The sequence below is a fragment of the Gymnoscopelus braueri genome, assembly GCF_963280865.1.
Source record: "Gymnoscopelus braueri genome assembly, chromosome: 13".
NCBI lineage: Eukaryota > Metazoa > Chordata > Actinopteri > Myctophiformes > Myctophidae > Gymnoscopelus > Gymnoscopelus braueri.
In genome coordinates, this window is record NC_137615.1 from 46,637,314 (window position 1) to 46,650,693 (window position 13,380).

The 13,380-nt window shown below is 39.7% G+C and overlaps 2 protein-coding genes across 3 annotated transcripts; both read right to left on the reverse strand.

Annotated features, from left to right (window-relative positions):
* Positions 1–327: 327 nt before the first annotated feature.
* sco1 (synthesis of cytochrome C oxidase 1) lies at positions 328–8,970 on the reverse strand. Of its 2 annotated transcripts, none has more exons than XM_080448442.1 (7): positions 8,734–8,970; positions 7,938–8,081; positions 6,115–6,205; positions 5,244–5,441; positions 4,058–4,150; positions 3,086–3,201; positions 328–1,839 (listed from the first exon to the last, which is right to left on the reverse strand). In XM_080448442.1, the coding sequence occupies exons 1-7, from the start codon at positions 8,863–8,865 to the stop codon at positions 1,705–1,707; spliced, it is 909 nt and encodes a 302-aa protein (XP_080304568.1). In that variant the 5' UTR covers positions 8,866–8,970; the 3' UTR covers positions 328–1,704. The 2 variants fall into 2 exon arrangements, with proteins under 2 accessions (XP_080304568.1, XP_080304567.1); XM_080448441.1 differs by having other exon boundaries at positions 7,938–8,084; positions 8,734–8,969.
* Positions 8,971–9,492: 522 nt separating this feature from the next.
* Positions 9,493–13,042, reverse strand: tmem220 (transmembrane protein 220). The gene is made up of 6 exons (XM_080446730.1): positions 12,887–13,042; positions 12,771–12,800; positions 12,632–12,692; positions 11,887–12,010; positions 10,831–10,890; positions 9,493–10,348 (listed from the first exon to the last, which is right to left on the reverse strand). The coding sequence occupies exons 1-6, from the start codon at positions 13,004–13,006 to the stop codon at positions 10,216–10,218; spliced, it is 528 nt and encodes a 175-aa protein (XP_080302856.1). The 5' UTR covers positions 13,007–13,042; the 3' UTR covers positions 9,493–10,215.
* Between the last annotated feature and the right edge of the window lie 338 nt (positions 13,043–13,380).

Below are 13,380 nucleotides of genomic sequence, written 5' to 3' on the forward strand. Positions count from 1 at the left end.
AGAGCCTTAACAATGGAGGCAATGACCACACTGCTTGAGTGATGTGCCAATGTTTAACTGCCTCATTTTATTGCTATTTTCTTTTAAACCATCCACCTTGTACATGTTAAATCTACTGCAACATTGCTACTTTTAACCATATTGTCAATATCTGCTTTTCTTTTTCTTTCCTTCCTCTTCATCACTTTCTTAAAACTATAAATGATGGAGCTTGTCAAAAAATTATTTCACCCACTATTACTCCTGTAACCAGTGATGTGACAATAAAGTTGATTTGAGGTATAGTATCTTTCATAGAAATACATTCTTCTAAAAGGATTGGTCAGATCAGGGTCTAATGCACTGGGTGGAGTGACCGTTTTATTATTTTAAGTGATCATCAATCAATACTGTATTAGATTTTTTACATAAAAAGAAAAAAAACTGGTACAAAGTGAACTTCTCTGTCAACAGCAGATGGAAGAGTTGGAGCTCAGGAGTACAGCAAACTGCTTTCATATTCAGATGTCGGCCAGGCTGCCAGAACCAATAAAGATTTATGCTCCTGTTCGCACCCAAGCTTAACTATATATATATATTTTTTAAACATCCAAAACCATCAACAATTTTCAAACCAAAATCATTTTAATCTTGCAGCTTAAATCAGCTTGTAAAAATTTATTTGGGAAGTTAACCTCCCAACTAAATCCTCAGTGTAAATGTATCCATGGGTTAACTCCCTGACAGTATACAAATGTAATCAAATGGACCCTGACAGATCCAAATTGGCTACACTTGTACAAACTCAGTTAAAAGGACAACTTCACCAATTTTCAACCCATCTTCATATAATTGGTCCTCACTAACTCATTAGAATATGGTACAATTTTTGTCTACTTGGTCTGTGTCTCAGAGGAGGGCTGTGATCATTTCAGAAACCCGTCTACCAGTGACATCATCGATGGGGAATCCAAGCTAATAGAAACTGCAGGCTTCATATTCCTAAATTAGCATGCTATGATGGAATCCATTGTTCTTGCGTTCATAAAAAATACAATTCAAATTTTGAAAAACCCTGCCTAACGATGATGTCACTGGTAGGCGGGTTTCTGAACTGTCCACAGCCCTCCTCTGAGACACAGGCCGAGTAGAAATAAATGATACCATTATCAGGAGCATTAGTGAGGACCAATTATATGAAGATAGGTTGAAAATGGGTGTAGTCACCCTTTAAATGAACACTGAGGATTTGAGTGTGTAATGGATCATTCCCAGACATTTTTTTTTGTGTGTACCACAAAAATACAAGTACATATACTTGATCAGTGCATCGACTGCTAACCAAAGTCCAATAATAAACACACTTTCAACCTTCCTGGGGTTAATCTTTCTTACGCAAACAAATCTTATAAAGAGGTTCTTTTAAATGTACGTCACATCAAATCAACCAAGCGTGTATCACAGAAACGCCGATCTTGTGTACCACATGGTTATGACGTTTGTTCTGCACATGTCCTGTCCTTTGTGGAATTCAGATGTGGGCAAGTTGTCTGCAGACATCTTCACTTATTCATAATAAATACGGTAAGGGATGCCACGTAAAATGGCAGCGCTGAAGTCCGTTCAATTCCCTTGAAGAAGAGCACACGCAAGTGGTGACAGAAGACATGGCTCTCCGTTTAAAAGTCCTTCACTGACCAGCTCGTGGCAGTGCAGTGCAGGCGCTTACTTCGCCTTCTTGTATTTCCTCATATGTGCTGCTATGGAACTGCTGATCTCGCTGCTTTTTTTGTTCTGTCCGAAATACTCCACAAACTCTCCGTCAGGGCCCACGAGGTACATGATGATCGTGTGATCCACCTGAAGATGAACAAAAAAGAGGGAGATTAATGCTTAAATTTATATATATGTCGTTGTGCTGAAAATAGCAGATCTACAAGCTCACAATGTTTTCCTTTATGCTACTGTATTTACAGACATGCACTGTATAACCACCATGTATTTTATGTCTGTGTAATCTATGTGTCTTCAACAGAACATTAGATATCACAAGTACTTGAGCCTAGAAATAATGAATTGGGGGACACATACAAAATCCCTCATATGTTTAATAATATAGACTGCCCAACACACTTACATATCGTTCGTGTCGGGCAGAAACCTCTTATCTCCATATTTTAAGAACCTTTTGTGTTTTTTTCATAAATTAACGCCCTACTTGATCATACTACAGCGTCACACAAAAGCATCAAAAGTAGCAGATCTGCAAGCTCGAATTTTGAGCTTGTAGATCTGCTACTTTTGTTGCCATTTTTGAATTTGAATCTTTTGGACATTATATGAGGTTTCCACCCGACAGAGACGATACGAAGCTGAAATGACAAGCAACTGAAAAATGTTAAAGGGATATTTCACTTTAAAAAAGTGATATTGTCCTTCTAATACGTGAGGAGACTGTATTTTTTCAATTAATTTTTACGTTTATTTTTAATATTGTTTTGGGAAAATTAAAAAAATTAAATACAATAAAATAAAATAAAAATGACGTATTAGGAGGGAAGGATGAGTCACCAGAACCAAGGACAGGTTTTTGATTAATCTAACATGTTAAAAATGGAGCTTGAAGTTATAATGGGTTTGTATAGGAAGGGGCGTGTCTGATAAAATGAATATCAAATATCTAAATACTGAATCAAGCAACTTAAAAACTGTCTGGGGGGCTCTCAAAAGCCTGAGTAGATGATAAAATGACCCAAAATGTTTTTGAAAGTGAAATATCCCTTTCACTAAACAATGATCGTGTTTATATAAGCTTACAATCCATATCACAATTCATATGCACTCCTGTAACTTTAACCAGCAAAAATAAATGCATACATTATTTTTATTTATTTTATTTATTAAATGTAGCAGCCCTTGTGTCGGTAAGTGATACCATCTAATATCTACAAGTATAATAAATAGCAGATCTACAAGCTCACAAGGTGTCGCGTTGTGAGCTTTGTAGATCAGCCATTTTCTTTTTTTAAAATATATTTTTGCCAATATAAAATAGCCCAAATTAGGAACACTAGATTGAGAGTGAAAGTAAAAGCAGACGACTCACGATGTAGTCGTTGTCCTCGTCCTTTGGTCCTTGACTGTAATACACTCTGTACGCTCTGGAGACCTGATCCACCTGAGCCTGGGACCCCGTCAGGCCTATGAGCTTTGGGGAAAATTCTGGGGCGGGAAACAACAGTGGTATGTGTTAAGACTCAAAGCTGCTGAATGAATGAATACATGGAACCTGTGATGCTGTATGGAGAACGTGGAAATGTATCAGTGTAACTGAATGCATGTCCATAATGCATGTCCCTTCTGTGTATCTGATGCAACGGTAAATACAGTGACGTTTCATGTGCACTGGAATCTGGATGGCGTGCACAATTCATGCTGTTCTCCCTCTGTGTGTGTGTGTGTGTGTGTGTGTGTGTGTGTGTGTGTGTGTGTGTGTGTGTGTGTGTGTGTGTGTGTGTGTGTGTGTGTGTGTGTGTGTGTGTGTGTGTGTGTGTGTGTGTGTGTGTGTTTGTATGAAAGGAAACCATGAAAGGCACCAACTTGCTCATCAGGAGCAATTAGTGAGAGGTGTGAGATGCTGAGCATGATAGATATTGTCTCTTGTATGTCCAAAACCATTACTTTTCAGAGAATGTAAAAAAAATACCTGATGTTCCAATGGATCCAATGTAGTTATTTCGTCACAAGCTCTTGTTAACACTTTTCATTGGTTAAATATTTATAAAACCCACAGACAGACTTAAGCACTTTCCATCTAACGTCCCTATTCTGGGCATGTCATGAAAGACAAAAACATATCCACATGCTCACAATGCATCGCATCGTGACACACTGTGAGCTTGTAGATCTGCTATTTTAGGTAATTTTGTGTGACTTTGTCATACGATTTAGTATAACATATAGGGCATTAATTAAAAAGTAAAAAACAAACAAAAATCAAAAGTAAATATAGACAGACAAGGTTTCTGTCCGACAGTTTATGGGACACCCCCCATTGTGGACGTTCTTATAGCAGTACCTTTTACATAAGCTGCCATAGCTTCTGGTGTGTCCCTGTCTGGGTCGATGGTGATAAGAACAGGCGTTAGGTCAGGCAGAGACTTGATTCTGTCTGTGGTAAAGAAAGGAAAAACACAAGAACAGGACATTTTGATGAAATGGTGGCACATTTAATTGACCTTAACAACATTAACTCTGGAATCCCTATTTTGGGCAAATCCTGCCAAATGTGTATTCTGCATTATTAAAACTAGCGAGAAATTGCTAAACAAATCGTGAAAGAAGCTGATCTGCCATTTTTCGATAGATTGGCTATTTTCGCTATTCTTTACAGTGAAGTAAAGAATAGCCTAATATAGAGATTAACCCATTAAAAGCTGAGGCCGGTTCTACAAATGCCTTCTAAATCAGTAGTTCTCAAACTTTGTCATGCCACAAGGAGCCCAAAGATTACATGTATTTGGCCACGGACCCCCCCCCCCCAGAAGAGAAGATTTGTGTAAATAAAAATAATTCAAAATATTTACAAAAACAATGGCAGGAGCTTGTACATCTATTTTTGAACAGTCAACGCTAAAATCTAAAATGACACAGATGCTTTGCCGGTTTTAATGGGTTAAGTGACTGTGTCCACAAAAACCATTTTTTGAGCAGCCAGCTCCTTTCTGCCATGCATTTCTAAGGTAAAGCTGCGCTGGAGCGCTCCTCTACCTATAGCGCAGAGCATCACGTTTCAGCGCTCTCTGCATCCTATCCTATGTTTTCCGATGCTCAGGGAGAAAATAATTCAACTTTTGGGAGAGGACTCATCAAACTCACTTTCCTATGTGGAGGGTTGGAGAGACACACGTCCACAATCACTGAGCAGAGCTGCATGTATAGCCATGACATACAGTGTTCTGCTGCTCAAAAAACATTTTCTGTGGACACTACTTTAAAAATACATCTGCTCTGCGTTGTTAAAGATATCGTTGCTGTCGGGCTATCTCCACATTCTAACTTTTCGTGTATTTTCATAAATTAACACCCTACTTGATCATACTACAGCGTCACACGAAAGCATCAAAAGAAGCAGATCTACAAGCTGTAAATGCGTCTCTAAACGCTGCGCGAAGCGACGCGTTTTGAGCTTGTGGATCTGCTACTTCTGAATATGAATCCTGCAAATGTACAGTTTTGGACATATATACGATATATTACGTTACCTATTTCATCCACCACTTCGATCATTTTCTCTATCTCGTCTGGGCAGATGTCCGGGCAGTGAGTGAATCCAAAATAGATCAGGACCCACTGGCCAAAGTAGTCTTCACTCTTTTGGGGTTTATTGTCTTGATCGACAAGGGAGAATGGACCCCCGAGCAACGGCTTTCCCAAGGACTTGGTCCTCTCTTTCTCAATCACTGCAAAACAAAAACACAATCATTACTCGTTACTGGTTTCGTTAAAGAGTAAAATTCTTCTAAATGTTTTAGTGTGTATTATTCATGGTAGGAAATATGCAAGTAACCACATAAATTGACAGTAAACAGAAAATATATTTGCAGGTCAGGAGGATACCAATTTCACCAATCCCAACCAAGATATAACTCATACAGGATAAACAAGTGAAATTGGAAGTGATTAAACAAACAAAAAATACAAATTTGTAACTAGAACACTATATAATATATAATTCATGCTGATGAATTATTAGTGTGTGGGGGTTCCCCTGATTAGATGAAATTGGATTCAAATCGATCTGAAAATGTATTTCTTGTTTACTAAAGAGCTTGAGAAAAGGGCTTGTTACAGTTACTGAATATAGCTCTATACAGGGTATAAAGCTATTTATCACTATTTTAACAAAAAAACATACCCCTTCAAACCCTATTAAAAAAATATCTAAAAGAGCCGATCTACAAGCTCACAACATATCACTATTGTGACGTGTTGTGTGAGCTTGTAGATTTGCTATTTTTGCCTAGTACAATGACATGTCCGAAATATGGACGGGTTAAAGTGTTTAACACATCTTTAATCACTGGTATGATCCAACTAATCTATCAGTGATGGCGATAGTTGAAATGCTCTTACGTTCTTCCTTCTCCTTCTTGAAGTACTTCATTCCTCCGAGAAGAGTCCCTCCGATTGCCATCGTCACCGCTAAGGATTTCCATGTGACAGGCTGTGGAAGAGACGACCACATGTGTGGCACAGTTGTTAACAGTCATTATAGTTTTCTATTCTTCATTAGTTTATATTTTTTGTTTTTGTAATTTTTATTCAATTCAGTTTCAGTTAGTTTCCAGAGTGGGTTCGCTCGTTTAGTTTTTATTGTTTAAACATATTTTGTTTGGCACTCAGGTGGCGCAGTGGTAAAGTCCCTGCCCACCACCACATAGGTTGTGAGTTCGAATCCACGTGGTGTATCCGGCTTTGTCGGGCGCCTATGCGAACACAATTGGCCCGTGTTTGGGGGAGGGAAGCCGGGCAGGGAGGGTGATACTGGGCATTGCACGTATTCCTACAGGCTGGGGGCGGCACCTGTCAGCAGGGAGTGTTGGGCGGAAGGAGTAGGACGAGGGCTCTACGTCCTCCTGGTGGGGCCTACAGTGAGTCAGGCAGGTGAGTCGGACTCATCTGCCTCACTGGCAGGTGAGTCAGTACGATACAACAGCAGTGACAACACACACATGTGTGTGGGTAGGAATTAATTGGCATAACTACTAAATTGGGTCGAAAAAGGGGGTTAAACTATTTTGCTAATATCAGTTTCAGTTTTTTATTATAATGAGGTAATTTGTCAGTGTCAAGATTTAGGAATATTTAAGTGAAGGTTTAGAACAGCTAAACTAAGGGTGTTGTTAACACATTGACTGCCAGAGTTTATTCATAATGTACTCACCCCTGTGCCAGCAAATTTTTTTTTAAATTTTTCATTCAAATAAATTCTCTGATTGTGGTGTCAAGCACGTACGACAGTTCCACCAGTAGAGAGCAGCAAATCCACACATTGATCACCTCGCTCGCCCCCTCCCAAACAGGCTCACGTCATATCCTGTCATTCACCGGATGTGACGTTTTCGATATAATAGAAGTTGAGCTGTCCGTTCGTTTTTTATACCGTGTGAAAAAATTTGTTTTTCCCTATTCTAGACGAAAATGACCGGAGAAAAACAATGTGACCCGGAAATGATTTTTTTTTTTTACATCCGGCTCCGGGTGAGTGTGACGTAAGTGGAAAACGAAAGTGCTGATGAGAAATAAACACAGCCGTGCGATCACAGATTAAACAATGAAAATTCAAAAGAACGCATCAATGCGTTCTTTTGAATGCTGGCACTCAAGCGATGGATTTGAAAGAACGCATCGATGCGATCTTGGCAATCGATGTGTTAAGCACTCCGTCCCACGTTGTGCCTAACAACACCCCTTCAGTTTTTCAATGCACATTGCACATCTCTTATATTCTCTAGATATAACCCTTAAATTCCACAGTCTATAACTAGCACGTAGTCATTGTGAAAACAACATTATAATTCTTCTTCTCAAGATCACCGACCTGAAAAGGCTGCCGTCTACATGATTGTATGCAGAAAACCATACTTTACACACGTGTTTACACACGTGTTGATTAAATAAATGGTCAACAAATACCAAAGACTATTATTTGACTAAGAACTCCTTTAGTCGATGACAGACGCCCTTAGACTATGACAATTAACTTCCTTCAAGAAGAATGTCCTCTTAAAGGATATCAAAGACCAAGGCTAGAAGAAAGCCTGCCTGCTGTGAGATGAGGTGACACTGACAATACACAGTAAAATCACCTGTGTTCATTTATAATTAACCTGCCAGTGTGTGACATCATGTGACATTCATACACTTGTAACAGTACCTGGAGCTATGGTACCTACCCCCAACCTTTTGGCCCCACTGTCCCCACGACCAGAGGGCGGTGGTGGGAGGGAGGAAAATGCTCTTGTTGTGGTTGATTCAGTCAACAACCATCGTGTTGTTGTTGTTGTCATCGTAGTCCTCGTACAGCAGCCCTCCTTAACCTGCTGGATATGAATGAAACAACGTGGACACAGAGAAGAAATAAACCATGTTATAGACAGACACCATCAACATGTCAGCCTCATCCAGCCTCCATCAACATGCTGTGAATGACATAGCCCCTAATACATGACTGTCATGGATGAACATCAACCTAGTGTTTGCACGTTCTCCCTGTTTGGCCCGTACATCTACATAAACGTTCAGATCTCAAATATAAAGTGCTTACCCCATGGCCATGGATGTTACAATTATGTAAGGGCCCTCAGAAGTACCCGTATCTTCCGTATTGTTCAATAAAAAGCATTTTAATCTGATCATAGCCATTTTCACCGTATGCTTTCAACTACATAACCCTATCGGTTGGGAGGTGTATTGTACTCTGATACATTATAACTCTATGAGAAAATGGCCACCAATCGGATTAAAAGGCTTTGTATTGAACAATACGGAAGATAAAGATACTTCTGCGGGCCCGAGTATAATTGTAACATCAGTGGCCATAAGGTAAACACTTTTTATTTGAAATCTGAACGTTTATGTAGATGTACGGGCCAGAAATCGAGAACGTGCAAACACTATGTTGAAGTTCATCTATGACGGTCGTTACAGATGACCGTCTTGGATCCAAGGCTATGAATGACAGTGACCTACCGGTAGCAGCCAGTGGACTGTCCTCCGTGGCGAAGCGGCACTGTGTGTCAGTCTCAGGATTTGTCCATAATAGGGACATTTCGGCAACAGCAGACACGACATGTTGTGAAAAGAAGAGCAAGTCGCAGCCATGCTCTATCTATGCTGCAGCTCTGTTGGTACAGTGCAATGAACGGACAAGGAAGTGTAATAACAAGTTTACACAACCGCGCCTGCAGACCGGCAGACCTGGAGTCAGATCGTACCATTCAAACAACGTTGTGTCATTCAGGACGCTGCGCCGACTCACCGCTCCCAGAGCTGTTGGTAAATGGCAGTTTAGAGCCCATACCTCGGGGAGACAGCCACGCTGTGATTGGGTAGTTGGTTGTTAGGCAACCCTTAACAACTATTAGACCAATATACCAATATTGTCAACATTCATCATTTAATGATGTACAGAGCACTTGTACTGTTAAACACAGATTGATTTCGTTTTCGTACACTATACAAAAAAACGAACTTTTCCCCTCCGTGTCAGTGGTTATCTCACAAACGAATGACCAATCACATCGTGACAGTCCCCCCAGACAATGGGATCCATAACCGGATATCACGTGTACCGGTGTCTTCGTTGTTATCCCTGACTTTTGATTTGTATCAACATACTGACATCTACCGACGTTATACTGTAATGCAACACACAGTTTATGTAAAGACAATCAAGATGCTAAATATTGTCACTGCTGGATGATTTATTACCAATGGAACATTTTTTTTTTATTTTTTAATACAAAATGTACTTCATTTGACAAAATGAAATAGTTATTCAAATGCCAACAGCATAACCTTTCAACTTTTTGCAACTGCAAACTTCTGCAATTGGATCTTGGTCCCAACAACCTAATGAAGGAATAAATGTAAATTCCTACAAGGTGATATCAACATCCACCTGTATAATAATTTGTATTATTGTGCTTGTGCTTAAGATATTTGACAATACTGATAGTGCTGTTGCTTAGTATTAAATAACACATTACACACACACACAAAGACATAGGCCTAAGTGCAATTTCAGTGCAGTTAGGACGACAACTTGTTGCCCAATAGTTACAATTTCCCTTTTTATATAATACTATGATTACTGATGAAAATGTGTTAATCTACTGCACCAATTAGAATTACAATTGTTGCAGGAATGTTACATGAGCCATTTGAGCGATGCCTTTTCAAAGTGCAATAGACCAATTATTTGTTTACCAACATTGAGATTGGATGCACAGGTGATTGTTTCATGCAATCAATTCTCAACCTGTTGTTTTGGGGTGCGCTGGCCCCAAACCCCCTCTTGTGTGTTGGCTAGTGAGGCGCGCCCTAGCGAGACCAGACAGAATGGGTTTCATTTGGAGCCAGTGTGACGTCGTCTGTTAAGGGGTCTATAACATCGGCCAGTATTACTTTGACTGGCTTAGTAAACAAGTCTGGAATACACAGTATCAATATCTAAATGGCAGTTTTGCAGTGGGAGGGCCAGTTGGCTCTCAGCTCCTTGTTGATGTAATAGTAAACCCAAGCCACGAAGGGGAACACAGTGATGGACACAGCAGTTGATACTCTGAGCGTCCCTACAGGACTCCTGAGGAACAGTTGTACAGCAAAAAAGAAAAAGAAAAGAAAAAAGATTGTAAATAACATTTCACAGGGTTAGAAGTACACAGTACAATCTGTAGTGTCAGTGTCAATGTATCCATTTATAACTCAGAGAGTGTACAAATGTAACCAAATGGACCCATAAGGGTCAGAGTTATAGGTGCGTAGTCTCGTGAGATGTTTGGAGATCTCCCAATATGTCTGCTGCCATCTGAATTCCCTCTAGGGGCTCAAACTGGGTCGAATCAATTAGGAAATGTAAAACCAAACGGTTTTCAAAGCAGTTCACTTAGGTTTGTTCTAGCCCATGCGTTGAATTTAGATGTCAATAGACGTGTTGGTAGGTGTAGATCTCAGATTGTTTGGCTATGCGAGACTATAAGGTCCACACACTGCGGCCAAAGATACTGAAATAAATGACACATTCAGACTAGAAGCATGTGTGTTGCTGTCATAAAGTCATCTTACCTTCCAGAGTGGCGACACAGAAGGAGCCAGATGACTGTCAACATGAGACCAGAAAACTCTCTGGGGAAAATAGTGAACATAGAAAAATCCTCAATGTTAATTTCAAATTACAAAACCTGGTTCCATTTTTCTTTTTTTTTCTTTTTAGAAATAAAGATAGGTAACTGCACAAACCAAACCTCTACCAAATAATGATTATGCTTAAGTCTATGCAGGAAACCCACATGGGTGGTGCTCGAACTCAAACGTTGAGAAAACTCATAGGCTTAGAGCAGTGGTTCTCAACCTTTTCAGGTCACGACCCCCCAAAATAATCCTATTTGAACTGGGGACCCCCCACCCTGACAAGCACTTGTCTTGGAATTGTAGGAGTTCAGGCATTACATTCAGTTTGACTCGGTTCCACAGATAAGAAATGTGTAAATAGCCGATCTACAAGCTCACAACGTCTCACGTTGCGAGGCGTTGTGAGCTTGTAGATCAGCTATATTCACAATTGTTGTCTCTTTCTTATATTATTGGACAATTTGGCCAATGTGTAAATGATCATTCACGTCATCTGGGGACCCCCCCAAAATCATGTGGGGACCCGTCCCGACCCCCAGGTTGAGAGCCACTGCCTTAGACTTGAGCATAGTCTCTCGATACAGAATGTCGGCTCACACTATATTGTGTAGAAAAGAGTAGAAAATAAAGCAGATGTCCCCCCCAATATACTTCCGTTTCACCTTTACAATCGCGTAAATAATTCCTACTGTATCAAATTAGTCAAAGCTTAACTATCTTGCTGCTTTTCTTGCTGAAATGGAAATTCTAAAACATATTTTGAAGAACAGAAATTTTCGTGAACAGAAATGACAAACATGTGACAGCTTCCTGACGCAACTTTTGCAAGGCACTGAAGGCAGAGATACAGACCTTTTGAAGCATTTGAAGTTTCTGGAAGGGTTGTTTGGCTTGAAACTACTTTAGAGCATAACAGTGTTGTATTTGCTCTATAACTTTAATTTTTTTACTTCAATGCTGCAAGATTTAAAAAGAAAAAAACGACTTTACCTCCCTTCCTCTTCTTGGAAGATGTTTGTAATCCGCTCTTTGTAAAGTGTCCATCCTAACATGCCAACAACTGCACTCGAAATTATCAAATGGAGGTCAGCAAAACTCCTCCACGTCATTGATTCTGAAGTATAATGAAAACAGAATGAAATCAAATCAACTATACGGTATATCATATTATTAGTATAACACCTACAATGTTCATCACCCATTAACCATATTAACCCTAGCATCCCTATATTCTGGAGGGGGACATTTGTCGGGGGAAAAACATGGGCGAAGAGGGGAAAAAGGAAGGACCCCCCAGTATAAAGTATTGATTGATTGAGCACTTTATTGAAAATGAATTCAAAAGGATAAATACACAAGAAAGCCCGTAGGCTTGTTTCCATTGTGGTCCTTTGAAGTATAGGGTTTAAGTGCTTAATCACATAGAACTCATACATGTTTTAATTGTTTAGGCACTAAATTATAATTATTAATAGTTTTTAAAGACATTGTTGACCCTTACTAAGCTGTAGGTCTACTGTCAGAATATAGCCACAAGATGACAGTATAATGCTAAAAGGTTAAATGGCTCAATAGCAACATGAATACATAGCCAGGACATACTGTAGCTATAAGTTAGCAAACTGTATTGAGCTTGATTGTACTGTATGTGCCCTGGTCTTTTAACATAATTCCTAACAAGCCCATGGAGATCTAATTTACTTAAAGTCAAATGTATTTAAAATCCTCACCTCACCTGTCACGTGAGGGTTGATGCCAATACATAAACACAGGATTGCAGGAACAGCATATCCAACCTATAACACAAAATGTATATCACTACTAAACCAATCTGTAAGTAATAATGACAGATAAATGAGGTGACTGTATCTTACCATCCACCACCCTGCATCGGGGTCATTGATCTAAAAGTAAATCACAGATTTTCTGTTATGATATGTTTGTTGTTATGTATGGACTTATAACTTTGATCAAAGACAACACAGCTCACCTGCACATACGTTGCTAAAGCGAAGAAGAAAGACATGCAAATATTGCAGACTTTCCACAACAGAAAATGGTATGTTTTGGTGTGATCCTGATCCTCCTTATGGTCGCTAATATGATCCATTGTGGTGCACGCGACGTGCGGGACAACTTTAAGTTAACCAACTTCAGACACGGCTACGTTAATAAAGGAAGGACAGATTCAGCACTTTCCTGGCTGTCACATTCGCACAGGGCAGATTCGTCAGGCTTTGGGGGTCAAACTGGAAACGCTATATACTTTAATTATTGCGACCTTCGTCAAATGATTGCTTCGGGAAAATGTAAGAAAAACAGATCACACATTGTTTTCTGGCCATATAATACTCTCAAATACATTCTACGTCTGGAACAGCTATCTTGAAATACAAAGATTGGTGAATGCTTACACAACAGTTTCCGTAGTGTAGTGGTTATCACGTTCGCCTCACACGCGAAAGGTCCCCGGTTCGAAACCGG

Coding starts and splice junctions, on each gene's coding strand:
- sco1 (XM_080448441.1), bottom strand. CDS start 8,865: ATGGCTGCGACTTGCTCTTCTTTTCACAACATGTCGTGTCTGCTGTTG. Junction 3,202..4,057: donor TATGGCAGCTTATGTAAAAG/GTACTGCTATAA, acceptor TTCCCGCCCCAG/AATTTTCCCCAAAGCTCATA. Junction 1,840..3,085: donor ACGAGGACAACGACTACATC/GTGAGTCGTCTG, acceptor GTTCATCTTCAG/GTGGATCACACGATCATCAT.
- tmem220 (XM_080446730.1), bottom strand. CDS start 13,006: ATGGATCATATTAGCGACCATAAGGAGGATCAGGATCACACCAAAACA. Junction 12,801..12,886: donor CTTTAGCAACGTATGTGCAG/GTGAGCTGTGTT, acceptor ATTTACTTTTAG/ATCAATGACCCCGATGCAGG. Junction 12,693..12,770: donor CCGATGCAGGGTGGTGGATG/GTAAGATACAGT, acceptor TTTGTGTTATAG/GTTGGATATGCTGTTCCTGC.